At 59.4% G+C, this 22,560-nt stretch overlaps 10 protein-coding genes and 1 non-coding gene across 11 annotated transcripts; 6 read left to right on the top strand and 5 right to left on the bottom strand.

The window, feature by feature from the left end:
* Positions 1-466: 466 nt before the first annotated feature.
* GGTG_07612 (hypothetical protein) lies at positions 467-1,351 on the top strand (the record flags this gene model as incomplete). The annotated part of the gene is made up of 2 exons (XM_009225436.1): positions 467-1,001; positions 1,287-1,351. The coding sequence occupies 2 exons, from the start codon at positions 467-469 to the stop codon at positions 1,349-1,351; spliced, it is 600 nt and encodes a 199-aa protein (XP_009223700.1).
* Positions 1,352-1,475: 124 nt separating this feature from the next.
* Positions 1,476-1,559, bottom strand: GGTG_20152. Its single transcript has one exon. It is a non-coding gene; the product is annotated as a tRNA-Asp (tRNA).
* Positions 1,560-5,001: 3,442 nt separating this feature from the next.
* GGTG_07611 (hypothetical protein) lies at positions 5,002-5,941 on the top strand. The gene has a single exon (XM_009225435.1). It carries the CDS (start codon positions 5,159-5,161, stop codon positions 5,780-5,782), a length of 624 nt encoding a protein of 207 aa, XP_009223699.1. The 5' UTR covers positions 5,002-5,158; the 3' UTR covers positions 5,783-5,941.
* Positions 5,942-6,117: 176 nt separating this feature from the next.
* On the bottom strand, positions 6,118-9,855 carry GGTG_07610 (hypothetical protein; the record flags this gene model as incomplete). The annotated part of the gene is made up of 8 exons (XM_009225434.1): positions 8,425-9,855; positions 8,237-8,361; positions 8,031-8,170; positions 7,830-7,969; positions 7,459-7,742; positions 6,787-7,354; positions 6,529-6,707; positions 6,118-6,438 (listed from the first exon to the last, which is right to left on the bottom strand). Exons 1-8 carry the CDS (start codon positions 9,458-9,460, stop codon positions 6,118-6,120), a joined length of 2,793 nt encoding a protein of 930 aa, XP_009223698.1. The 5' UTR covers positions 9,461-9,855.
* Positions 9,856-10,488: 633 nt separating this feature from the next.
* On the top strand, positions 10,489-11,945 carry GGTG_07609 (hypothetical protein; the record flags this gene model as incomplete). The annotated part of the gene is made up of 3 exons (XM_009225433.1): positions 10,489-10,806; positions 11,463-11,833; positions 11,906-11,945. The coding sequence occupies 3 exons, from the start codon at positions 10,489-10,491 to the stop codon at positions 11,943-11,945; spliced, it is 729 nt and encodes a 242-aa protein (XP_009223697.1).
* Positions 11,946-12,760: 815 nt separating this feature from the next.
* GGTG_07608 (hypothetical protein) lies at positions 12,761-13,425 on the top strand (the record flags this gene model as incomplete). Its single annotated transcript, XM_009225432.1, has 2 exons — positions 12,761-13,264; positions 13,354-13,425. 2 exons carry the CDS (start codon positions 12,761-12,763, stop codon positions 13,423-13,425), a joined length of 576 nt encoding a protein of 191 aa, XP_009223696.1.
* A 136-nt stretch (positions 13,426-13,561) lies between these two features.
* On the bottom strand, positions 13,562-14,456 carry GGTG_07607 (hypothetical protein; the record flags this gene model as incomplete). The annotated part of the gene is made up of 3 exons (XM_009225431.1): positions 14,173-14,456; positions 13,792-14,067; positions 13,562-13,719 (listed from the first exon to the last, which is right to left on the bottom strand). Exons 1-3 carry the CDS (start codon positions 14,354-14,356, stop codon positions 13,562-13,564), a joined length of 618 nt encoding a protein of 205 aa, XP_009223695.1. The 5' UTR covers positions 14,357-14,456.
* Positions 14,457-15,492: 1,036 nt separating this feature from the next.
* GGTG_07606 (hypothetical protein) lies at positions 15,493-17,453 on the top strand. Its single transcript, XM_009225430.1, has 3 exons — positions 15,493-15,678; positions 15,765-16,937; positions 17,019-17,453. The coding sequence occupies exons 1-3, from the start codon at positions 15,592-15,594 to the stop codon at positions 17,388-17,390; spliced, it is 1,632 nt and encodes a 543-aa protein (XP_009223694.1). The 5' UTR covers positions 15,493-15,591; the 3' UTR covers positions 17,391-17,453.
* Positions 17,454-18,227: 774 nt separating this feature from the next.
* GGTG_07605 (hypothetical protein) lies at positions 18,228-19,245 on the bottom strand. The gene is made up of 2 exons (XM_009225429.1): positions 18,622-19,245; positions 18,228-18,515 (listed from the first exon to the last, which is right to left on the bottom strand). The coding sequence occupies exons 1-2, from the start codon at positions 19,125-19,127 to the stop codon at positions 18,287-18,289; spliced, it is 735 nt and encodes a 244-aa protein (XP_009223693.1). The 5' UTR covers positions 19,128-19,245; the 3' UTR covers positions 18,228-18,286.
* Positions 19,246-20,309: 1,064 nt separating this feature from the next.
* GGTG_07604 (hypothetical protein) lies at positions 20,310-21,270 on the top strand. Its single transcript, XM_009225428.1, has one exon. The coding sequence runs from the start codon at positions 20,539-20,541 to the stop codon at positions 21,010-21,012; it is 474 nt and encodes a 157-aa protein (XP_009223692.1). The 5' UTR covers positions 20,310-20,538; the 3' UTR covers positions 21,013-21,270.
* On the bottom strand, positions 21,025-22,371 carry GGTG_07603 (extradiol ring-cleavage dioxygenase). Its single transcript, XM_009225427.1, has one exon. The coding sequence runs from the start codon at positions 22,313-22,315 to the stop codon at positions 21,281-21,283; it is 1,035 nt and encodes a 344-aa protein (XP_009223691.1). The 5' UTR covers positions 22,316-22,371; the 3' UTR covers positions 21,025-21,280.
* Between the last annotated feature and the right edge of the window lie 189 nt (positions 22,372-22,560).

Raw genomic sequence — 22,560 nt, 5'->3', positions numbered from 1 at the left:
GTTTGGGTGGGGAAAAACATTTGCAGTCCGGTTTTTTTTCCGGGCATCGTGCTACATTATCCCCGGATGCGCCCGTCCGCCCGGAGGGGCATACGTGCGCCGCTGGTGCCTACCTACCTAGGGATCTCGGCTCATTGCACGGGAAAGTGGCCTCGGCAATTCAGCAGCACCAGTGACGTTTGCACGGTGACGTGACACAGGAGCCAGCAACCTGGGCGGTGGCGGGCCTCCCACAGCGTCACACAACGCTACGGCCACAGTTGGCCCCTCCCGGGTTCTGGGGTGCCCCTCATTCTTATTTTCTCCTCCATCATTCCTCCGCAAATCATCACTTCCGTATTTCGTTTTCCAGGCAAGAAACTGCCGCTTGACTAGACAAAACCCCGCCTTTCGCTCAAGATATCCTTCGTGCGCCTCGCCAAGATCCCTGTAATCCACGACAACAGCTCCCAATCGACCAGAAGCCATGGGGTTCGACTGCGGCTTTGACGTTTGCCCTCGGCTCGAGCCCACGCCCGAGAATCAGGAGACGTACAGGCGCTTCCTCGACGAGATCATTGAGAGGTGGCAGGGCGTGTACGACCCCAGCGGGCGTCGCGAGGACGGCAAGATTCTCGAGATGCCCGGCGAGGTCTCGGAGCACGCAAAGATGGAATGCGGTCGCGACCAATACATTTACTTCATGGTCGGCGAGTGCCCAGGCATGCCGGCCAGGTCCGAGAACTGCAACTTCTTCCTGCGCTTCAGCTCCAAGGTCAGCGGAAGACTAACAGCCCAAGCTGAGCCGTACATCAATGCGGTCTACCTCATCGCGAAAGCCCACTTCGGGTCAGAACGCATTCACTTCTGGCACGAGATGAACGAGCACGACTTGGGCGGGCCCACGCAAAATGGCTACTACAATTGGACCCAGGTGTATGATGCACGCAAAGAGATGATGGCGCTGCTTGCGAAGGAGAGGGACGGAGATGTGCCGCAGGTTGCGGACTCGCTAAATCCTGGTGAGGCCTTGGCCATCGACGGGAGCACGAAGGCGGGAGATGCTTCATCCTAATGGTGCTGTGGACTCTTCCCTGCCATGCTTCGCCGAGGCAAGGGCCAGTCCTTGACCCAGTAGCGATCCATGTCAACGTGGACGCTGCTGGAAATCCCTGGTCGGCGCATGGAGACGATGGATGCCTGACATGAGGCATTGATTGAGACCTTGGAAGATGGCTCCCTCATTCATGCAATGGCAGTCGCGTAGAATCCTGAAAACGCTAACACAGTGGAATACTACTCTTCAGCATTCCGGTCTGGCTCGCGAACTTCTGGCATCGGGCCACCGGTGCAAAAGTCCATCTCAGGCTAGAGCATCAAATGTTTTGTATTTGTCTTTTACGTTATGCATTCCTCTCTCAGTGTACTTATAACAACATAAAATGAGGCCGAAAACGCATGGACAAAAAGGATGGCTGTACGGCCGGTGTGCTTTTCTCTCTCGCCGGGAATTGAACCCGGGTCTCGAGCGTTTTTGTCGAGATGACAAGCTCGCATACTGACCACTATACTACGAAAGATGATACCCGCTTGCTCCCCGGCTTCCCCAGTCTTGGGCTAAGGAACCATCGTGGGGGACCCATCGCTAGAACCCCGCTGAATGGGCCAGACGGTGGGTGTCGACCGACTTTCTTGGAGCAGGAGCAGTTGCCCTTTCTCTTGCTTTATCACCACTTCGACCGGTCTTCCAGCGACTTAGATCCTTGGGCTTCAAAACTTGGAATTCGCTGCACCTGGCGCTTAAAGTACCATGAATGTCGAGTCATAGACGTGTCTCGATGCGGGCCAGGGTCAGCCCAGCGAGCGGCACCACAAACCACCAGAAAATCCGGATTGCTATGGACTCGGCATCCAAGTTTCAAGGATGGAGGCACGCTGGAGGACAGGCGGTCATTGTCACCGGGAGCTTGGGGGTCCGACAACCGTCTTTTCCATGTACTCTGCTTCAGCCCCACCATCGGAGCTTTTGCAGCATTGCAGCCCCGGCGAGCCCGGATATGCGTCCCTAGTCTAGCTCTGGCTCGAGTCTTGGCCTGACGGGACGGTGAATCTGGCTTCCCGAGCCACTCTCCCACTGCCACGGCAGGAGGGAACATTAACAGCACATGCTGGTTAAACGGCCGCATGCGTTTGAACTCGAACGCACAGCACAGCCTGTTAAACCCACTCACACCCCAAGTCCCGATTTAGAGGCATGGGTTATTTTTATTAAAGCTAATATTTTTTTATAACCGTAAAAGATGCCTGAGGAAGGGGAAATCTACAGAGGTTCCCCTCTGTCTGGCCTGGTGGCCCGTGCGTTGGGCACCTCCGTGTGACAATACGTTATACCTGCATCTATTTTTGATCCATTGATCTGCCCCCTCGACTGTGAGATAGTAGATTTGGACCTTCATCCACGACATACAGCTTCCCAGGAGCGGCTAGGTCATCTTGGAATGCAAGCTCATATCGACCATTGAGTGCTACGCTGGTAGCAGTCAAAGTCGAGTCCATTTGCGCAAGCCTCTCACATCGACACATGACCTACCGGACAAGTAGGTAATAAGGAATATTTCAGCAATGATATGTCGCAAATCCTTGCATATTGATAGAAGGTTTTTGGAGATATTCGGAAAATATAAACTGGGAAACTGTGTGGAGGATAAACGCCCCAGGATAAAGCAAGGTAAAGGCGAGAAAGAAGAAAACTGGAAATAAACGAACTGTTAGGATCAACGCATCCCACAAAGGTGATGTCGAACTTTGCTATTTTCTGCTCACGGAATGGGCACCAGATTTGCTGCGTCCTTCAACATGTTGCCACCGCATCCTTCCAGTATCATCAAGGTTAAGCTTTTATCCGTGTCTCGAATATTCCTCCACGCAGAAATATCCTTTTACTTTTCCTCAGGACCAAGTTCATATATTTCACGGTCAAGCCGCGCTGAGCATTCTTACTTTCATTCTCTCCAGGTTTGTCTTCACTGGCTCACTAGAGAGAGCTCAGTAGCGTAACACATCATCGCTAGACGTTCATAATTCGCGAAAGGTCCTTAAAATCCCCTCACGACATTTCGAACGTGCCCAGACCAACGCCATCTACAAAGCATCAACGAGTATCTCGGGCAGCACCACCACATGTGACCGTTCCGACACCTACCGAGGCTGCTCGGGATGAGTAGTGCACGTGATTTCACAGGGTCCGCATAACTACAACCTCGGGCTTGAAATTACGTTGCGCCTCCTCATGATTGCGCCTGAAGCTCTGGACCGTGACACCGGCCACGTCGGCGACGACAGCGGCTCGGCAGATGAGAAGATGCAACATGGCTCATTCGAGTGCCTGCCTGTGCAAGATCAATACTGTGTATGCTAGTCAAATCCTAGAATATGACCGTGACAGGTACGGTAGCACGTGCCTCAGAAATGAGCGAGGCACAGGCGAAAGTCATGCTTGTGGGCATCAGGTGGGGGGAAGGAGCCTCAAGCAATGCCGTGAACAAAGGGCCGAGTCAAGAAACGATGCCGCACCAACGGCCGCTCGGATAGGCCCCCCCGCCCGTACTGCGACCCCTCCTTAATACGGTCTCGCCCACTGGCCGCGGCCTCATGCCAAAATAGGCCGTAGGGCGGGCAGGGACGGTGTCGTTTGGGTTACGGCATGGCCCATAGGCCGCCACCTCGAGCTCAGATGGTGAGGTCTGGCGCCTGCATCGGTACCTCTCCGGGCAGGTACCTGGCCACGGCGGCGCCGTGGTCTAGCCTTATGTGAAACGTGGCGCCAATGCGTGGGAACTAGTGTCCTAGGCGGGTGGCAGCAAACGTGTATTTTTAGTGCCTGTGACTTTGGGGATAGCGTCCAGCCCTGCCCAATCAACAGCAGACCCAATACAGCCTAAGCAAGCTAGGGCACCCATCCCCTGCTTGAAAAGGTACTTCCCGCAACCCGACGGAAAACTGTGCAAACTTGTGCACGTCAATCGAGCTGATCCCTTGTCGCGGGCCAGTCAGGGTGCCACTTTTAAGTGGGTGGGTGGTTATATACCCATCACACTTAGTACGGTGGTGCGACGAGTCGACTCAGTACCGTCACGGGTCGTTTCCATGGTACATCCAGGTATTTCATCCGCGAGCTAATTAATACGCGTCCTTGAATGGTGGCGGTGTGGAGAAAAAGGGGACTTTGGCACATCTTTGAACATGTTGAGCGGCTGGCGAGGTTCGTGGCGCTGTTCTGGATGCAGTCCGGGATGGTTGCATTTTCCGGATAGACCGCGGTCGTGGGCTCGGGTGGGGACAGGTGCCACTGAGTTTTGTGTCATGCACGGCCACTCGTTTACGCGACTACGACATCATCTCTTTGGCGCAAGCGCACAGCCCTTCAAGTAGCAATGCCTTTAGTTTCTCTTCGGATGCACAGCCGGCGTGCTTGAGGTTGTGTTTTTGTGTCGTCATCAAGTGCAGCGAGACATCGCTCATGTTTGAAAGGCGACTTCTGGGATGTAAAGTTTGGCGGGGTGAATTTTGGGAGGGGGCCGCCACTAGGGGACAAGCTTTAGCTTTTTATAGCACCCCGCGTCAAAGCGTCTCGTTGTACCGACATCATAATCCCGGCAGCCAGCCCCGAATTTCTTTAGGCTCCTTTCGGCAAACAAGCATAACCCCAAGACCGGGCGTTTTCGCCACACCTTATGGAGGGCTAGGGGGGTGTCGGCACAGCCCGTGCTAGGTACCACAAAAGCCCTGGGTGGGGCGCGACCGGGGCCGTTTCGCCGGGTCAGGGTCGGATGGCGACCCGGGCGATGACGAGGAGGTGCTGGCGGTCGAGTTGGTTGTGCGCTGGTGGTGATGCTGCGGGACCTGTCGGGATCGCTGCCGAGTTGGTTTAGCGTGTGGCAAGATGCGAGCCTTATGACTCTGTCGCGATGGGCATCTGCCTCTGCGCCTGTATAAAAGGATCTGGGGAGCCCGTCCATCTCGAAAAAAATATTCGGTTCTCCTCACCACCATCGGGTCTTTCCATCTCCTTACCGTTTATTTCCTTCCGGTTCTTTCCTAAGTCTATCTCCTTTTCCCATCTTGTATTCGTCCCTTCACCTCTTCACGTCACCAAACAAAACCACCCACCACCACCACCATGCAGCCCTCCACCGCCGCCCAGCTCATGGCCCTCCTGGCCATCGGTGCCATCGCCGCCCCGCTCCCAGACCCCTCGGGCCAGGCGGCGGCCCTCGACACCCGCAGCCTCCCGGGCATGTTCGCCCGTGACGCGCAGGCGGCCGCTCTCGACAGGCGTGAGCCCAAGAAGCCCGAGACCAAGAAGCCCGCCTACCCGCTTCCCCGCCCTGCCGGCGACAAGGCCGGCCACCCGCTCCCGAAGCCGCCCAAGACGGGCAAGCGCGACCTTTCGGCCGAGCGGCTGGACAGGCGCGAGCCCAAGAAGGAGAAGGTGATGATGAAGTCGGGCTCCACGGGCTTTGAGTACGAGCTCAGCTACGGAAGCTCCAGCTCCGGCTCCCGCCCGGGCCGGGATCAGCCCCACCCCCTCCCCAAGCCTCCCGCGGGCTCCAGTGCCCCCCCCAAAAGCGGCGGCACGTCCCAACCTCTCCCCAAGCCTCCCGCGGGCTCCAGTGCCGCCCCCAAATCCGGCGGCCTCCCCGAGCCCCCTGCGGGCTCCAAGGCTGGGAAGGCGTACCCCGGGGGCCACAAGCCTAAGCGCGATCTCTCGGCCGAGGAGGCGGCGTGGGAGGATGTCGAGTAAAGCTTGGTCAAGGGGTTTCGGGCATTCGGGCATTGTTTTTGGGCCTGCATATAAGGCAGGGTTTGGTCTCTTTGTTGTAAGGGTGCGGTCGGTGTAGGTGTATAGGAGTTTAGGCGCATGTATAGGAGTTTAGGTAGAAACGAGCAGATGCTTTGTCAGTTCGCCTGTCCGCGACCGTGTGTTGCATCTGCCATGTGATTCGTGTGCCATCTTCCGCTTGGCCTTCTGGTAGGCATGGTGCACCCGCCCAAGGGAGCTGCCACCACCCCCATTCGACGACAGCGGCAGAGCGCTCTGGGCCGTGAAACGCCCGGACACGACCGATCTCCCATCCTCTAAGCCCCTCGCCCCTTGGTCACCCTGAACCACGCCGAGACGGCCCACTGCCAGTCCTCGATCCTGGCCGGGTCGCCAAAGTTGCGCAGCACACGGCCCAGAAGCCTGTACTCGCCCGCGGGGATCTCCTCCCCGTGCGCCCACCTGGTCTGCGAGATCATGAAGATGCCGCCCTGGTCCCGCGGCGCGTTGACCATGGGGAAGGCGACCTCGACCCCGGCGAGCCCCACGGGCTCGGAGAGCATGTGGCCGCGCAATTTGTTCTTTCCCGGGACGGGAGGGTAGGTCCAGTCCGAGGGGGTCCAGTCGCGGTCGACGAACTGTCTTTTTTTTTTTTTTTTTTTTGCGACTTGTCAAAATTTGTTCATTGCTTCGGGAGAGAAGAGGGAAAATGCCAGGAAAGAACATACGTCAAAGCTCATCTCGCGAGTGGAAAAGTGATTCATGTAATAGGCCTGCGGCCTTTCTCCTGTCCCGTTCATGGCGAAGACGGCGCCCTCCTGGATGAAGCCGCCGGCCGTGCTCATCAGAAACGGTACGCCTGCCTCGCTGTCCCAGATCTCGATGCTACGGAGCGAGCTCTTGATGCCTGTTTGTTGTTGATCGTCGATATACCCGCGTCAGCAATCAAATCTATAAACCCAGGTGGGAAACGCCCAACAGCTCACCCATATAAGCCACCGACAGCGCCTCGCCTGTGTCGCTAACGACTCGGATGCGCCCGCCGTACACGGGCAACGTCTTGGGGTCGGGGCCGACGGGGGCTTTGAAGGCCACCGGGACCTTGCGGCTCTCCCCGGGCTGCAGGAGGAACCCCCCCGGCAGCTCGACCGTGGCCACGCCGTCGCCAGCCGACTCGTACGGCGGGTCGGCGCCGAACCAGACGTCTCCGCGCGGGCGGGTGAGCGTCGTGATGCCGGGCTCGTGCGTCAGGTTGTAGAACGCCGGCCGACTCCCCGCGTTGGTCACGGTGAGCGATTGGGTGCCGGAGAAGTGGTCCGTGTCGTTGAGGGCGAGGAGGCTGGGGCTCAGCGTCGCGTTCGCGAGCACGACCTTGAGGGCGTCGACGAGGCCCGCTCCCTGCTGCGAGACCGAGGCGGGGTTTTGGGTGCTGTCTGTGTGCAGCACAGGCCTCCCGCTGGCTATGATGCGGTCCAGGGCGGCCTTGTTGGCGTACCTGCCGAGGGAGGAGCGTCCGCCGCGAGAGGAGTAGAAGAGGGCCGCGACGCCGGCGATCTGTCAGAGCATGGCGGCCGCGTCTTAGTATCGAACTGACCCCCCCAAACTGCCTGACGGACAACATGGCGGTGGCCAGTAGGGAAAGGGAAAGATCAACTTACGTAGGGGGTCGCCATGCTCGTGCCTGACAGGACGGCCCAGCTGCCCTGGTTCGTCGGGAAGGTCGAGAAGATGCCGCCACCGGGGGCTGAGATGACTGGCGAGAAGCGCGCGTCGATGGTGGGCCCCCAGGACGAGAAGGCGCTCATCCTCCCACCAGCGAAGCGCCGCACAGGAAGGCCGACGGGCTCCGGGGCCGCGCCGGTCGCAAACTGAAAGGTGATGGCGTTTCCGCGCTCGTTTTGGGTGTAAAGCCAGTTGCCATCCTCGTAGGAGATGAGGCCGACTTTGGAGGTAAATGTCAGGAACCAAGGGGAGTTACGGTATGCCAGGCGCTTTTTTCTTTTCTTGCTCTCTTGCCTGGACTACTCACATCCCTTGGGCTGCCTGGCGGGGTCGTAGTAGGCACGGTCCGGCACCACATATTCGGCGTCCTTGAAGTTTGAATAGAAGACGTAGTCAACCTGTCCGCTGAGGGCGGTGTCGTGAAGTTGCCAGCCACAGTTGCGGCGTCTAGCGAGGGAGGTCAGCTTGATTCCTCAGCATGCTGCTAGGGATGGCGGTTGCTGCTCACGGGTTCACAAAGACGGTGTTTCTGGCAACGCCAGGTCGGTTTACGGTGCAGGGGGTGTATGCCTCTCGCGTTCTGGCGAAGGCGGCGGGCAGCGATCTGCCAGCGATATCCCATGCACCGCTATCGTGGCTCAGGTAGGCCTGTGGATAGGGTTAGTGTTAGAGCTCATGGTTCCAGTAATCTCCTCAGGCCCCTGGGCGACTCACGATCTCCCTAGACTCGCCGCTGCTCGACTTGGCGAGTACAGTGTAGCCCACCAGCTCGTCATGATCAATGCTCCCCACCGAGGCAACTCCGCGGCCGTTGCCACCATCGCTGGTATAGAAGGGTCCTGTGGGAAAGCGAGATCAGATAATGGCCAACTTGAAGCCGAAAAGGGATGGGGACGCCGCACCTTTGTTGCCAGAGTTTCCAGCCGCGATTGAGACAAATATCCCCTCAGCTGCGACGGCGCTCACAACCGTGGCGAGGGCGCTGTCTGGAAAGCCGAGGCTGGAGCCCAGCGACGCCGTGATGATGTCGGCCCCATCGCCCCTGGCCCGTAGGAAGGCGGCGATGATGACGTCCTCGTACGTGCTCGAGGCGCACCCAAACACCTTGTAACTCCACAGCCTGGCCGCGGGCGCGACTCCGGGGACGGACTCGCTCCCGCTGGCGACGATGCCGGCGACGTGCGTGCCGTGCCCGTTGCAGTCCATGGGGTCGTCGTCGGGCTTGTAGGTCTGCCCGTCCCTCTTTGGGTCCCAGTTGTCGCCAACAAAGTCGAATCCCCCCTCGACCTTGAACCCCGGCCCGAAGCCGCCGCCGAGCGAGGGGTGGTTGTAGTCGACGCCGCTGTCCACGACGGCGATCCTGACGCCGGCGCCGCGGTGGCCGAGCGCGTGAACCGCGGCCACGCCCGTGGCGCCGTGCGGGCTCCAGCGCGCGTACGTCCCGTTGGCGGCGGCCGCGGCGTCGACGGCGACCTGGCGGGCGGCCGCGGCGTCGTGCCGGGGTATGATGGTGAAGACGCCCGCGGGCCAGATCGCCTCGACCTCGGGCAGGGACCTGAGCCGCGCGAGGGTGTCGGCGGCGCTGCGGCCGCTGCGGCTGGCGTTACCGGTGTCGATGGTGAAGGACGCGCCGCGGAACAGGTCCGAGTCGAAGACCACCTGCTGCTTGACGCCGCGCAGCTCCCCGTCCTCGCCGCTCCCGCTGCCGCCCAGGGCGCTGCGGAAGAAGGCGTCGGCGTCTAGGCCGCCGTCGCGCTTGCGGAACCTGGCCGACCCGGTGTCGGTGAAGCGGACGATGTAGCGGCCTGTCAGCTGCGGAAGGGCGGCGGGGGCTGACCTGGTGATGGCCGCCGTGTCGGGGCCTGCGGCCTTGTTGTTTTGGCCGGCTGCGATGCCGAATCCCGCGAGCGCGAGGAGCCAGCGCGTGAGAGGTGCCATTGCTCTGGAAACGACTGTAAGCCTCGGGGAGGGATAGAGACGAGTTCGCTGAAGCGGCCAAGTCTGGGACAGCGAACGGCTCGTATGTATTCGACCGGTTTCCCCCGCCTTGTGGGTGGAATATCAGGGCCTGGCTCGCCTAGATGCCACCCACCATTGGTGCCCATTGGTGGGGTGGTATCGTCCTCATCACCGTCCCTCGACGCGCTAAACTGGATAAGACAACTAATCGCAGGGCTGCCAAGTTCCATGGCCGAAAAGGGCGCAAACCCGCCCCATTGCCAAGCGTTGGCGATACTACCTGCCCAAGCGAGCGTGCTTCGGTTCGCGTGGGGAGATATGCCGCTCCCATGTCGTCGATCGTCGAGGGTCGTGTCGTGACGGCCCGGCGCACATGAACCGCCCCCACCTGATCGGCGGCGCTGTCCAATGTGCATCGCCTCTTTTTCACTCGTGTTTTACTTTCTCCACCCTTCTCTGTTCCACCCTCCGGCTGCTGGCTACTTCTTGGTGCGGTTTGATTCCATCTGTCTGGACAAAGGTGCCTTCCTCGGATTCTGCACGTTTCTTCTTGCTCATGATATGAAATCTTTCTCTTTCTTCGGCTAGCCTGTTTGAGAAAGCTCCAACTGTGCCTGTCCTGACGCACCGGTTCTGAAAAGACGTCAATTGGCGACGGTCTTTGCAGAGGTCGATGTGTTCCTCAAGCCGCTCTCTCGGCAGAAATTCGGTACCCTCCTCATCATCACGCAGAGCGCCATACCTTGATAATACCCCTTTTAAATCCAAGTACCTCTCACGCATTTTTGTCTTGTAGATGATGCAAGTGCCAGCCTTGCCCGCCGTCTGATTTGAATGGTCCATGTACTCCAGACCATGGTTGCCTTCAGGCCGGGCTGCAACCCGAACGGTGCGCAGCGCAGACCGATGTCGGATCGGAGCTGGAGCCACTTTAAAACCGTTACGGCGATGCCGATCCCAGATCACTCTACCGGGTAGGTGATCGCCTGGTCCGGCACGTTGACGATATGGGCAGAGCCGGCCGCTACGACCCCAGGCTCGCGGCCATGGTTGGCCCCGTCACCTCCCGTTCTAGAAGCAGGACGGGCTTCCCTTCGGCCCCCGCAACAACGGTCGAGAAGAGCACACCCCGGCCCTTGCCCAGAAGAGCCGCCAAGTTCGCCCTCGTCGCAGATGCGCCTCGACTGGGGGCCCATGGAAGGGAGGAACTGACCACGCGGCAGGGTACCGCAACAGAGGCGGTAGTCTCGGGGCCGCCGACTAGAAGGACGCGCAGGGGTGTGGTGGGCGTTCACGAAGGGTGTATGAGGTGGGGCCTAGGGCACGTAAGTGCACGGCCCACACCGATGGATAAACCTGGATCGCGCACGCACAATCTGCGCCCGTGGTAGTAAGAAACAGACATGCCACTTCCCAATCCGGTATCGTCAAGCGTGATACCTCACACAAGGGGCTACCGCTTGCACTGCTGCTGGCGAGTCATCGGGGGCACAAATCCCGTGCCATTATCGGGGTCCATAACCAGCTGAGCTTGAAGAAGCCGCCATATACCTGCATGTCTCAATTCTGAACACACGGGCGGCCAAGGCCCCTACATCTTTCTTTTAGCTCACCATTTTGTCCATCCGTGACAGTCGGTCGCGGGAAGCCTCGATGAAGATTGATCGGACAAAGGGGGAAAAGGCGCGCTTATCGAAACGGAAACAACGCCCCCCTGGGGTCAGGATGGCGAAACGGAAAATGATGCAGATGCGACAAAACATGTCACCCATGGCATTGGAAATAACCGTAATCGGTCGCTTCCAGGGGGTCACAGAACCGCCCAAGAAATAAAAAATAAGTCGCATAAAAGTTCCCGAGTCAGTACGACCGTTGCAGCCGCGTGAAACACCAAGAACGCGGCGAGGGCCGTCACGATGGTTGCCACCCAGCATCTTGTCGCGACAGCTTTGGGCATGCCATCTGATCACGTATAAGACAGCTCCTGTCCTACCATCATGATCCGAACACCTCGTCTCATCAGCAAGCCTCCCTTCGCCTCCCTTCAGCAAACACCTTCGACTTCACTTCTCCGATTGGCCGGTCCATTAGCTTTTTAATCCAACCATTTCCTCATCACCCAAATCCACCCATCGCCGCCTTCAAATACCAACCAACCCCCACCGCAAACATGCAGCTCAAGACCCTCCTCGTCATCGCCTTCACCGGCCTTGCCATGGCCGCCCCCCAGGCGCGCAAGAAGACCCAGGCCGAGCGCGTCGCCGCCGGAAGGGAACGAGGACTTATCTGCAACGAGAGCGGCCGTAACGACGGTATCGTCCTGTGCGGTGATGGCCAGTCCGGGGAGACTTGGTATGCTCCCCTTTGAATAGGCACATCTGCAAACACACGAGCTAACCTCATCTCCTTTTTTTCGCCCAACAGCTTCATCAACAAGGCTGGCGGTGGCAACTGCTTGTTTTAAGTACCAGTGTCCACGAATTTCTGTGTCGGAGGATGCCCCTTCATCTCCTATCGGATCCGAGCCGCGACAGCTGGCCCTTGGGACATGGTTAGGATCAGCTGCTAGTTTGTTGATAGCACATCGATTACCTGCCATCGTAGCCAAGAATGATTTGAGCGACGGCCTCGGCACCCAACATCTACCAAATGATACCCGGAAAATTCCGCAAAATTGTTGTTTTCACTGTCATGCCCTATCGCGGTGATAATATTTGAGGATAACTAAGAATCTATCCATATAGAGATAGTTCATCCTCACATAAGGCTGAATTGTCCCTGACTTCTCCGGCGGGGGCCAGAGGGAGCCATTTGAAGATATCGGGAAGGAGCAAGTGGCAGGTAAAGCATGGCCTAATACGGCACTGGTTAGCGGTTTTTCGGTTGTTCGGTTTTTCCCCAGCTTTGTGCTGTAGCATACCAGCTCCTAGGAGTTTTCCCCGTCCGGAAGTCGGTTGAACCGCTTGCGGCATCGGGCCTTGCATCCCGTCGTTCCTCTTCCGGCTTAAAGCAACTGGTAGTATTATCCATATGCCGCCAGAAAATGATTGGCGAGACCGTGAAATTCCAATTTCAGTGCAACTATCCGGTATTATTCCAGATACGCCCTCTGAAGCGCCTGCCTGCCTGGGTGGCCGCCCTTGTGGTGACGATATAAAAGTCGTCGTTCCTCTGCTGGCCACAGACCAAAAGAACCCTCCCGCATCACCTCTTCTGCCGAGCTCGCTTAAACGCCATCATTGACCTAGGCTGACCACAGGGCTCAGGCTGTCATTCGCAATGCTGTTCCTCGCGACAATCATCGGCCTCCTGGCCCAGGCCTCCGCCCACGGCGTCGTCATCTCGCCCGCGACCCGGCAGCCCGGCGCCGCGACCGCGGCCGCCTGCGGCAAGAAGATGGTGGATTTCTACAAGGCGGACGGCACGTCGTACCCCGAGGCCTTCCAGCGGACGGCGGGCTGGAGCACGGGCGGTTACAACCCGGCCACTTGCAACATGTGGCTCTGCAAGGGGTACCAGTTCGCCGACAACGCGGCCCAGGTCCAGAGGTACGCGGCCGGCGCCGAGGTCGCCGTGGCCGTCACCATCCGCATCCCGCACAAGGGCTACGCCAACGTGAGCGTCGTGGACACCAAGGCCAACAAGGTCGTCGGGGAGCCGCTGCGTGTCTGGCGCGACGGGTATGCCGACCCGGCAAAGTTTCCGAACATGCTTGGGGACCAGGTCAAGTTCAACATCACGGTGCCGGATCTTGGGTCAAAGTGCAGCGTGGCTGGCACGTGTGTGAGTACATGTCCTTTCCCATCCGTGCCTATCCCCAGTCATTTGTCATTGGCCTCGGGTTTGCTGACGGAAGTAACTGGATAACACAGGCGATCCAATGGCACTGGTTTGGTCAGGGCCAGACATACCAGTCGTGCATCGACTTCACTCAGACGCCGTAACTTCCGTTATTATTTTCTTGGGATGGGAGAAGACCAGCAAGCCGGAGACTGTATTTTATAGATGTCTGCGTATCCGCACCTTGCAATCTCCAGGACTCTACTCATTTCCTCCAGCCAACCATGATTGTGGTATCTCTTAGAAGCTGAGGCCAAGCAGGGCGATGCTCAAGTCCAGGAGGATGGTGTTCAAGAGTGTCCCCACAAGCAACAGAAGCCCATTGACAACAACAGCCAACCCGGCCACAAGGGCGCTCAAAGCAAGTGTGAGGGGATTGAGGCGACCTAGCAATACACCTGTGGTAATGATAAAGGTTACGGGGTCGGCAATGGCTCAGGTCTTGAGCTATAGACGATCCTGCGACTTACCAATCCCGAAGGGCGAGTTGATGATGGCGTCCAACGTCGCGCTGATCTCGACAAGGATGGCACCGATGGCCCAGACAATGGCGATGGCGTCGGCCTGTCGAGTCTCGAGGTCTCGGGCTTGGAGGGCGCGCTTCTGCTCCTCCGCGTTGGCCGTCACTGTCTCCTCGGTTGCCATGATGAGGCTCGTGATCTGTGTGACGGCATCGTGGATGGCGGGCGCCGCAAGGCCCAGCGTCGAGACGTTGGCATCCGCGGGGAGCCCAGAGATTGTCGAGTCTGCGCTCGGGAAAATTTGCACAAGTCAGCGCCTGACCGGTTCGAACCTATAACACTGAGGTGTGGGCCACCCCTGAGAAGTCGTATCGGTCTGGGGTGACTTACTGATAATGCCGGTCTGGCCCTTGATGGACTCCAAGAGGGACTCGAGCAAGCCGAGAGGGGACTCTGCCTGGCGGGTCTCAAGACTCCCGGCAGTAGTTGGGGACACAGCGGCTGGGGCAGGAGACCCGAGGGCCGATCCCAGGAGACCCAGAAGCGGGAAAGTGAGAAGGGTAGAGACTTTCATCTTGGATCGGGCTGTGAAAGGTCGTCAAGATGGGTAGGCCAATGGCTTTCTGGTGGTGAATCCTCTGATGCCGCATCTTGTCCAGCGAGGAAGAGACCACGCGGGAAGAGATATATATATGTGACAAATACCAGGTCGTGGGAGCAAGTATTCGTGCGCTCGAAATAATGGTGACATGCTTGACATCAGGAGTGGATGATGTTGGCTGGAACCAGCGAAATTATCGCGGCACTCGTCAGTATTGTTTGCTGGTGTTACATCGCGTCCGCTAGACTGGAGCAGCCAAGAGGGCTGACGGGGTTAGGGTCTGACTGCATGATGTCAGTGCCATGCAGGTACCGTCGCGCCCCCACGAGCTAGTGAGGGGCGGCTGTCAATCCCAGCATCTTCTACTTCTAACCATCCAGCACCACCAGAGGAGTGCTTCCATCTCTAGAAGCAGCTGTATCATTGATGGCCGCTGCTCTCGACCCGACCTCCCGTGAGCACTACGGTTCAGCCAAATGTGCTGGCGCCCTATCCGCCAGCCCGTTTTTATTCCACGCCACAAGGGCCTGACGCCCACGCGTCCCCAGAACCGCTATCCGTGGTCGCCAGCCTCGTGTACCCTTCGCAAAACGGATAATGGACTAGGTTCCTCCAAAAAGCGAGGCTGCGATGCTCCCCTTGACAGTCAGCGCAGTCACTGGCGCTTGAGCCATCCTTTACGCTGCGAGACGGCCGGGAAAGCCCCACACCCGCCGCATTTCTGCGTTTTTATTCCGATGTCACAATCCGAGCCGTCGATGGGCTGATCTCTCGGGAATGCCGTGAATCGGAATGCACTTAAGCTTAAACTTTGCTTCACCTATCGCCGTTGTGGCCCTCCAAACAAGGTGCCCCTTGCAACGGCATCGGGGGGCTATTAAAGTCCCGTATGCCCGAGGTGCAGCTGGTTTACGTTTCTGGCCGCGCAGGCCCGGTTCCGAGAAATTTCGGGAGATTTTTCTCCCCCGACGACCCCGATGTCACATCAATATCGGTATGGGTCTGCTTGCCCGCAAAGTCCGACTTTGACGGGGACAGTGCGCTTGAGCAGGCCGGACCATGGGTGGCGAGCTGTAGATATAATAGCCTCCGCACCATCTGAAAAAGAAACTTCCCTCAATACCTCTTATAAATCCACCAGGTAGCATCCAGTCCTACCCAAACCAGATCGAGACACAGGTGCCGACACCAAGGGAACAACTACAACGATGCCGTCCATCGCCCGCGAGCAGCTGGCCGCGGCTGCGGAGCGGCTGACCACCGCTCCCAACATGGCCATCATATTGGTCTTGGCCGTGAGCACTCATAGGCGTCCCCCCAAGCCGCAGCCGTACCTGGCGTCCACTATGATTTGCTAACAACCTTTCTATGCCATCTACAGCCTGTCGTGTGGGGGCTGGGCCTCGCCGTCTACCGCCTTACCTTGCATCCACTTGCCAAATTCCCAGGGCCAAAACTCTACGCGGCTTCGGCACTTCCTTTTGCATACCACAACATGCTGAAGGGTCAATTCGTCACCAGCGCGAGGAGACTTCACCGCAAATACGGCCCCGTTGTGCGCATCTCTCCCAATCGCCTAATGGTGGATGGATCCGTGGGATGGCCCGACGTGTTTATGCACAAACCGGGTAAAAACCTGCCCGAATTCGGAAAAGACATGTCCTTCTTTGGACCAGAAATGGAGAAAAGCCTCATCGCCGCACCGAGCCGCGAGGCCCACCGCCGCCAACGCCGCCAGGTCGCCCACGGCTTCAGCGAGGCGGCCATTTACGAGCAGGAGCCCATCATCGGCTTCTATATCGACCTGTTCATCCGGCGGCTTTCGGAAAACTCAAAGGGCGGCAAGGCAATCGACATGCTCAGCTGGCTAAACTACGTGGCTTTCGACATCATCGGCGATTTGGCACTGGGCGAGTCGTTTGGCAGTCTGGAATCGAGCAAATATCACCCGTGGGTGAACAACGTGTTCCGAGGACTCAGGGGCTCCAGCGTCCTCCGCTTCCTCATCGAGTGCCATCTCGCCCTGTTCGCGCTGCTGGACCCCAGCGGCCTCGTCAAACAAACGGATCTCAACCGCGAGTACGCGGACGGAAAGGCCCTCGCCCGCATGGAGCTGGGCGTCGAGCCTCTGGTGCGGAGCAAGGGCGCCATCGGCCCCGACGGCCAACCCAAGATGCAGGTCCGCCGCGACTTCATCACGTACATGATGCGAGCCACCAGGGACGGCAAGGACGGCCTCACCAAGGACGAGATTCGCGTCAACGCCAACACGCTCATCGTGGCCGGCAGCGAGACCACGGCCACGAACCTTTCCACGCTGTGCTTCCAGCTCGCCAGGCCCGCCAATCGACGTTATTACGACGCCGTCGTCGCCGAAATACGGTCTTTGTTCAAGAGCGATGCCGATATCACGATTCGCTCCGCTCGGAGCGACGCCCTGCCCCTGCTGCACGCCTGCATCGAGGAGTGTCTGCGCATACACCCCCCGGTGGCGGAGATGCCGGCCCGGATCTCGCCTGGTGGACTTGTAGATGGAAAATATGTCGCCCCGGGGGTATGTAACATTTTCCGCCCCCGCCCCCGCCCCCACCGCCCCCCGAAACTCGTGAAAGCTAACAGTCCGACCCCGCTCCAGACCACGATAACCATTTTCCAGGCCGCCACGTTCCACAACCCGGACCACTTCCTCGAGCCCACAAAGTGGCAGCCGGAGCGCTTCCTGCACGAGGACCACGCCATGTTCGACCCTCGCTTCAAGGCGCACGACAACTTTGCCATGTTCAAGCCCTTCAGCGCCGGCCCTCGCGACTGCATCGGCAAGAACCTGGCCTACTCCGAGATGCGCCTGGCCGCGGCCCGGGTCCTGTTCCGCTTCGACCTTGAGCTCGACCCGCGCACCAAGGACACTTGGCTCGACGACCAGCGCGTCTTCTTCGTCTGGGAGAAGCCCCCGCTCTACCTCCGCCTCAAGGAGCGGACCGACCTGGGGGAGCTCAAGGGTAATTAGAGAAGTGGCCGCCCGCGCCTCCGCACCAGCCGGAGGTAACCTTCCTTTTTCGCTTTCCTTTGTTCTTTTTTTTTTTTTTTTTTTTTTTTTTTTTATGTGTTTCCTGGTTTCCGCCAGTAGTCTTCTTGAAACATAAAGGCAGTGGTTTTCTTGCCTGGAGGACTTGCATTTTTTCTCATCTCATCTTCTCCCCACCATGAATAGACCTTGGCAGCGAGCTAGTGACACCCAATAAAGCAGCGACTGATTTGTTCCACCTGCACTCGACTTGTATTCCGATGCGCGTTGGGAGGGAGAGCAGGCGAGGGTGGGGGCCGTTAGTTCTCACGGCCCCGATCTTCTGTGCAGATGATCGAGGCCATCGGCCAAAAGCTACAGCTGCACACGACGTCTTGTACCGGGGATCGACGGGGTGCGGGAACGCTACCGTCCTAGAGCACGCCCGCGGCGCAACACAGGTCGCACGTTCGCCTCGCACGTGGTACCGGGGGACCTCTTGCTCGCTTCGCGCCGCGGGCATGCAAGCGTCCACCGCCCTGCATGTCGACAAGCACAGGAGCGGGTCCTCGGGGTTTCGGGGAAGCCAAGCTAGCACATGCACGCGCTGTGTCTTGGAAGCGTCCTCCGCATCGCCGGGGGTGAGGCGGGGGTTCTTTCAATATACTCGAGCGAGAGAGTGTCAATTTTCGGAGGGTTTTTTTTTCATGCAGCAATCCCAACTATGAATACATGAATCCAAACTGCCGAGCATATAGATACGACGTGAATGCTTCAAACCGGCCAAAACACCAAGACGGCGGCTCGAAACCCCGCAGCTCCCAACTAGGTCAGGTTGGTTACTTTGAGCCCAACAACGCCGATCCTTGGGAAGTCGGCGTCCTCGTCGATCCGCCTCCTCAGCTCCCCGGTCGCGAGTTCCTCCACATCCCAGGACGCCAAATTGAAGCGGCGTGAAGGAAACGGGCCTCCCGCGAGGCCAGCCAGACGGCGACCGAGGCCGGCATGGATGTGTCGTCAAAGGCCAGGTCCTCTGCTGCGAAGCCGATGTGGTCGGTGGCGCTGCCGGTGTGGAAGGCCCCCGGTGCGGTTTCAGGGTGGCAAATGTAAAGTGTAGGGAGCAGTACGCTTGACTGAGCTGGATGGGGGTGGGGGAGTGGAACAGCGGGAGGAAGAGAAGAAACGTACCTTGGGGCCAACGGACTACCATTCGGGCGTAGTCTGCTTGGCAAACCTCTCCGTCATGTGGATATTTCCCTCGACGTTGGTTTCGAAATAAGACCAAACGACCTTGTATCCGATGTCAACCAGCGACTTGTGCTCCCTCCGGAAGGCGGCCGTGTTGAGAACGAGGACGTGGACGGGGCCGACCTCGGCGTCGACCCACAGCCTTTCCACGTCGGCGTCGGCCGCCACGTCGCACTGTCTGTGGATAATGACGCTTGGGGACGACAGCCTGGCGGCCTCCTCCTCCAGCCTCTGATGGGCCGCCGCCAGGGAATTGAGTCTACGGCCGACGATGACGACGCGCGCGGCCCCGGCGGCGACGAAGCTCTTGGCGATGGCCAGGCCGAGGCCGCCGGTGCCGTCGGTGATAAAGACGGTCCACCCGGCCTGGCTGAGCTCGGGGCGGAGCGGGGAAATGGCCGGGTATGACGTCGAGTGGACCGTCTTGGTCACGTTTGTGGCCTTGAGGTTGGCGATTAAGGCCTTGAAGGCTCCGGGATGTATGTCGGCCATGTTGACGGAGCGGGAATCTGGAAAGTGGGGTACGGGGAAACTAAACGGGGGTGGCTGTAGGCTTTGTGTCCTTTCGAGGTGAGGTTGAGACAAGTTTGATGCCGTGGATAAAAGAAAAGCGACCATGGCACAAGCCAGAAGGCTTTTAGATATCTATCTATTCATGGCGTTTAATGGAAGCCTCCCTATGGCAACTAGTAACCCCAGTCAGCGCCAATGCAATCAACCCGAAACTCGGAGCTCTGGCTCGCTCCGGGTCGCGCGACTCTCCACCGCTGTGGGGATTGTACGGCTTCGGGTCGACTCGCCCACCCCCGGCCCGAAGCGCAGCCTCATCTGCTGTCCGATCCACCGAAAAGCCGCGACTGGCGCCCTACAACCCCTTTGGCCCTTTCTGGCGTCCCCACCGCTCATCTACCTACCTACTCGGTGTGGCCAAAATATGCCAACTCGGGTCTCGGTCGGGCGCCCCGACGATGCGAGCCGCGCCGCCCATGTTCCGCGAGAGCGGCAGCTGAAACGGGGCATGACTGCCGCGGGGCCCCCATCTGAATGCAGAACAACAAACGTCTACAGCCGGGGGGCCCGCTGCAGCAACGGCTGGCGCCATGGGCATGAGTGAGTCTAGACCCCACTCACCGATGTGAACGATCCGATCCCCGTCTAGGGAGGTGGCTGGAGCGACAGGTGATATCAAGAAGTGGCGGTATGTGGCTGTGTTGTGTCGTCCGTTGCCTCTAACGCAGCTACAGAACCAAAGGGAAACCTTTATTCGATGGCCAGCGTGTGGTGGTGTCAATACCCCACAAAAAAACGCATCTGATGCTCGTGTCCAATACCACACTCGGACTTCTGCGTACCACTCGGGTCCAATGCGGTGGTAACCTCAAAGGCAAGCCCAAAGGCGACCCAACGGTATGCATGGCATGACGTTGAACAGATCCTTCCCCACAGAGCTTGACCGTTGACGTTGAGAACAAGCGGCATGTCAGCCTTAAACGGTGCCGGTTTGTCCCTGGCGCCCCTTGGCACATTCCCCATGGGGTAGTTCATCAACCACTGTTGATGTCACCCCGAAAGCGGTCACGATCCTTCTGACACTGCGCCTGCTCCGTGCAACCAACCATGGTTGTTAAGCCAACGGGCTCACGAGCGAGAGTCCACGCCGGCGTAAGCTTGTGACCGGCGGCCTCTGGTGGGTGCAGTGATGGAAGTGAAGCCTCGATTTGGGGTTATGTCATAGCATCTTGGCTGTGGGTTATGGATGCGCCTATATCAGGGCTGTCTCGGCTGCGTAGAAGGAGTCGACCAAGGCACCTATTGCACAAGGGAGCCAAAAGCAGCCCCGACACCACAAGCAAACAACCGCCAGGACGAAGTTCCAAAAAAATAATTAAAAAACCACGACGCAATGCACATCCCCGCCGGCCTCCGCTCCCCCAGCCCCGACGCCCTCGTCGCCGGGAGCCTGGCCGCGCTCGGGCAGCTCGCCAACGTGCGGCGGCAGGTCCCGAACGGGCCCGGCAGGCAGGACTTGGACGACGCGCGCGACGACGCCCAAGACTCGTTCAACCGGGGTGCCGACGCGGTCCGCACGGGCGCCACCGTCATCAGCGTCGGCGCCATCGTCGGCATCGTCCTTGGCGGCGTCGCCTTCATCGCGCTCATCGTTGGGATCTGCTGCCTGGTCAAGCGCCGGAGGCGCGTGGCCCGCGGCGCGGGCGGCGCCGTCAGCGAGTTCCGCTACGGCGCCGGCGCCGGTGGATGGGGTGGCGGGAACGCGGGCCACCACCACCACCACGGGCCGGTCCACAACAATGGCGCGCACGCTGGTGGCCACCACGGGCCCGCGGGGACGCACGGGCACGGAGGAGTGGGTGTCTAAGCCGAGGATTGCCGTCCATAGGGATGGGCTGTAGGGGTGGTTTGGCGAGCGCTGTTATGACGGTATTTGACGGAGAGTTGGGTGTTTTTTCTCGGTGTTTCTTTCTTTGTTCTATCTATGCACGTTGTTGGAGCTCCCAAGCAAAGAAGCGCAGTTCGCGTCATGGGTTCTTTCCTTTCCTTCCGCTTTTTACACCGCCCTCGCTCGGGCGCAATGAGCACACGAATATTCACGTTATCTTTATGCACAAACTTCGTCCACACAGTACTCAGTCCCAATAGTACGAGTGAATCTCCAGCCCAATGTACTCGTCAACGTACGACTTGGCCACCCCGTCCCCCGCAGCGCCCGCGCAGACGGCCAGCGGCATGAAGTGCTCGGCCCCGTTGGCCGGGTGGCTGGCGTAGGCGTGCGGCCAGTCGCGCCAGCCCGCGAACTTGTCCTCCCTCTCCCCGACCGCCTCGGTAACGACGGCGTCGGTCATGGCGGCGTTCCAGGCCCTGTGCAGGCGCATAAATTCCGCGTCGCCCCCGGCCGTCTTGCCGGCAAGCATGTCGCGCAGGTTGTGGAAGGACGCGAAGCCGCTCCCCACGACGGCCACGTTGCGCTCCTCGCGCAGCGCGGCGAGGGCGCGGCCCAGCGCGAAGTGGGCGCGCGCGTCGTCGCCCTGCATGACCGACACCTGCAGCACGGGCACGTCGGCGGCTGGGCGCGCCAGCAGCAGCGGCACGAAGACGCCGTGGTCGTAGCCCCGGTCCGGGTGCAGCGATGGCGAAAGCCCCTGGTCCCGCGCGAGCTCGGCCAGGCGGGCGGCGAGGTCGGGCGCGCCCGGGGCCGGGTACTTGTACTCGTACGACTCGGGCGGGAAGTTGTAGTAGTCGAAGATGAGGTCCGGGCTGGCGCCCGACGTGATGGACGGGAAGGTCAGGCCCGAGGGCGCAACCCAGTGGGCGGTCACGAGCACGATGGCGGCCGGGCGGCGGGCCGGGTCCGGGTCGTCGAGGCGCAGGATCTCGGGCACGCGCTCGCGCATCGACTTGATCATCTGGGCCGACTCTGGGTCGCCCAGCAGCGGCATGGGGCCGCCGCCGTGGGCGAGGGCTATGACGGCTCCGCGGGGCATGGCTAAGGGGGGCGAGTGCGGGATGATGGGCGGGGCTTGGCAGAGTCGGTGCTGGCAAGGGTGGAGGGGGGAATGTTGTGGAAAGGGCGTGAAGAGCGGTTGAGGGACCTCGCGGGGCAGTTTATATCCTCCAAAAACGACTGACGAGACGACCAACTGCTGGCAGTGTTCCCAGAGCATTGGATAACACCTATGGATTACAAACTCGTGCTCGTTCTGGAGCGCCAACGGCTGGCGGGCTTTACGGAGATAGGAGGCGAAAAGAATCGACATTTTCGAGGTAGCGCCAAAAGCACCCCATGTTCAGCCCCTACCAAATAAGGCCTAGCCTACATTTCTTTTTCAACATCAATCGCAGCATCAATTCGAATCCGCCCACACGCGTTTTAATCGATTGGCTAGTGCATACCCCTGGCCCCTGCCCT

The sequence above is a fragment of the Gaeumannomyces tritici genome (assembly GCF_000145635.1).
Source record: "Gaeumannomyces tritici R3-111a-1 unplaced genomic scaffold supercont2.4, whole genome shotgun sequence".
NCBI classification, from domain to species: Eukaryota; Fungi; Ascomycota; class Sordariomycetes; order Magnaporthales; family Magnaporthaceae; genus Gaeumannomyces; species Gaeumannomyces tritici.
The sequence above is the reverse complement of the archived record's forward strand: the minus strand, read 5'-3'. Positions and strand labels throughout refer to the sequence as shown.

Bases quoted from the DNA above. Each gene is read 5' to 3' on its own strand.
- GGTG_07611 (XM_009225435.1), top strand. From the start codon at position 5,159: ATGCAGCCCTCCACCGCCGCCCAGCTCATGGCCCTCCTGGCCATCGGT.
- GGTG_07606 (XM_009225430.1), top strand. From the start codon at position 15,592: ATGCCGTCCATCGCCCGCGAGCAGCTGGCCGCGGCTGCGGAGCGGCTG. The intron at 15,679-15,764 runs GTGAGCACTCAT...TGCCATCTACAG, and splicing joins CCATCATATTGGTCTTGGCC to CCTGTCGTGTGGGGGCTGGG. The intron at 16,938-17,018 runs GTATGTAACATT...ACCCCGCTCCAG, and splicing joins GAAAATATGTCGCCCCGGGG to ACCACGATAACCATTTTCCA.
- GGTG_07605 (XM_009225429.1), bottom strand. From the start codon at position 19,127: ATGGCCGACATACATCCCGGAGCCTTCAAGGCCTTAATCGCCAACCTC. The intron at 18,516-18,621 runs GTTTGCCAAGCA...AGCTCAGTCAAG, and splicing joins AATATCCACATGACGGAGAG to CGTACTGCTCCCTACACTTT.
- GGTG_07604 (XM_009225428.1), top strand. From the start codon at position 20,539: ATGCACATCCCCGCCGGCCTCCGCTCCCCCAGCCCCGACGCCCTCGTC.
- GGTG_07603 (XM_009225427.1), bottom strand. From the start codon at position 22,315: ATGCTCTGGGAACACTGCCAGCAGTTGGTCGTCTCGTCAGTCGTTTTT.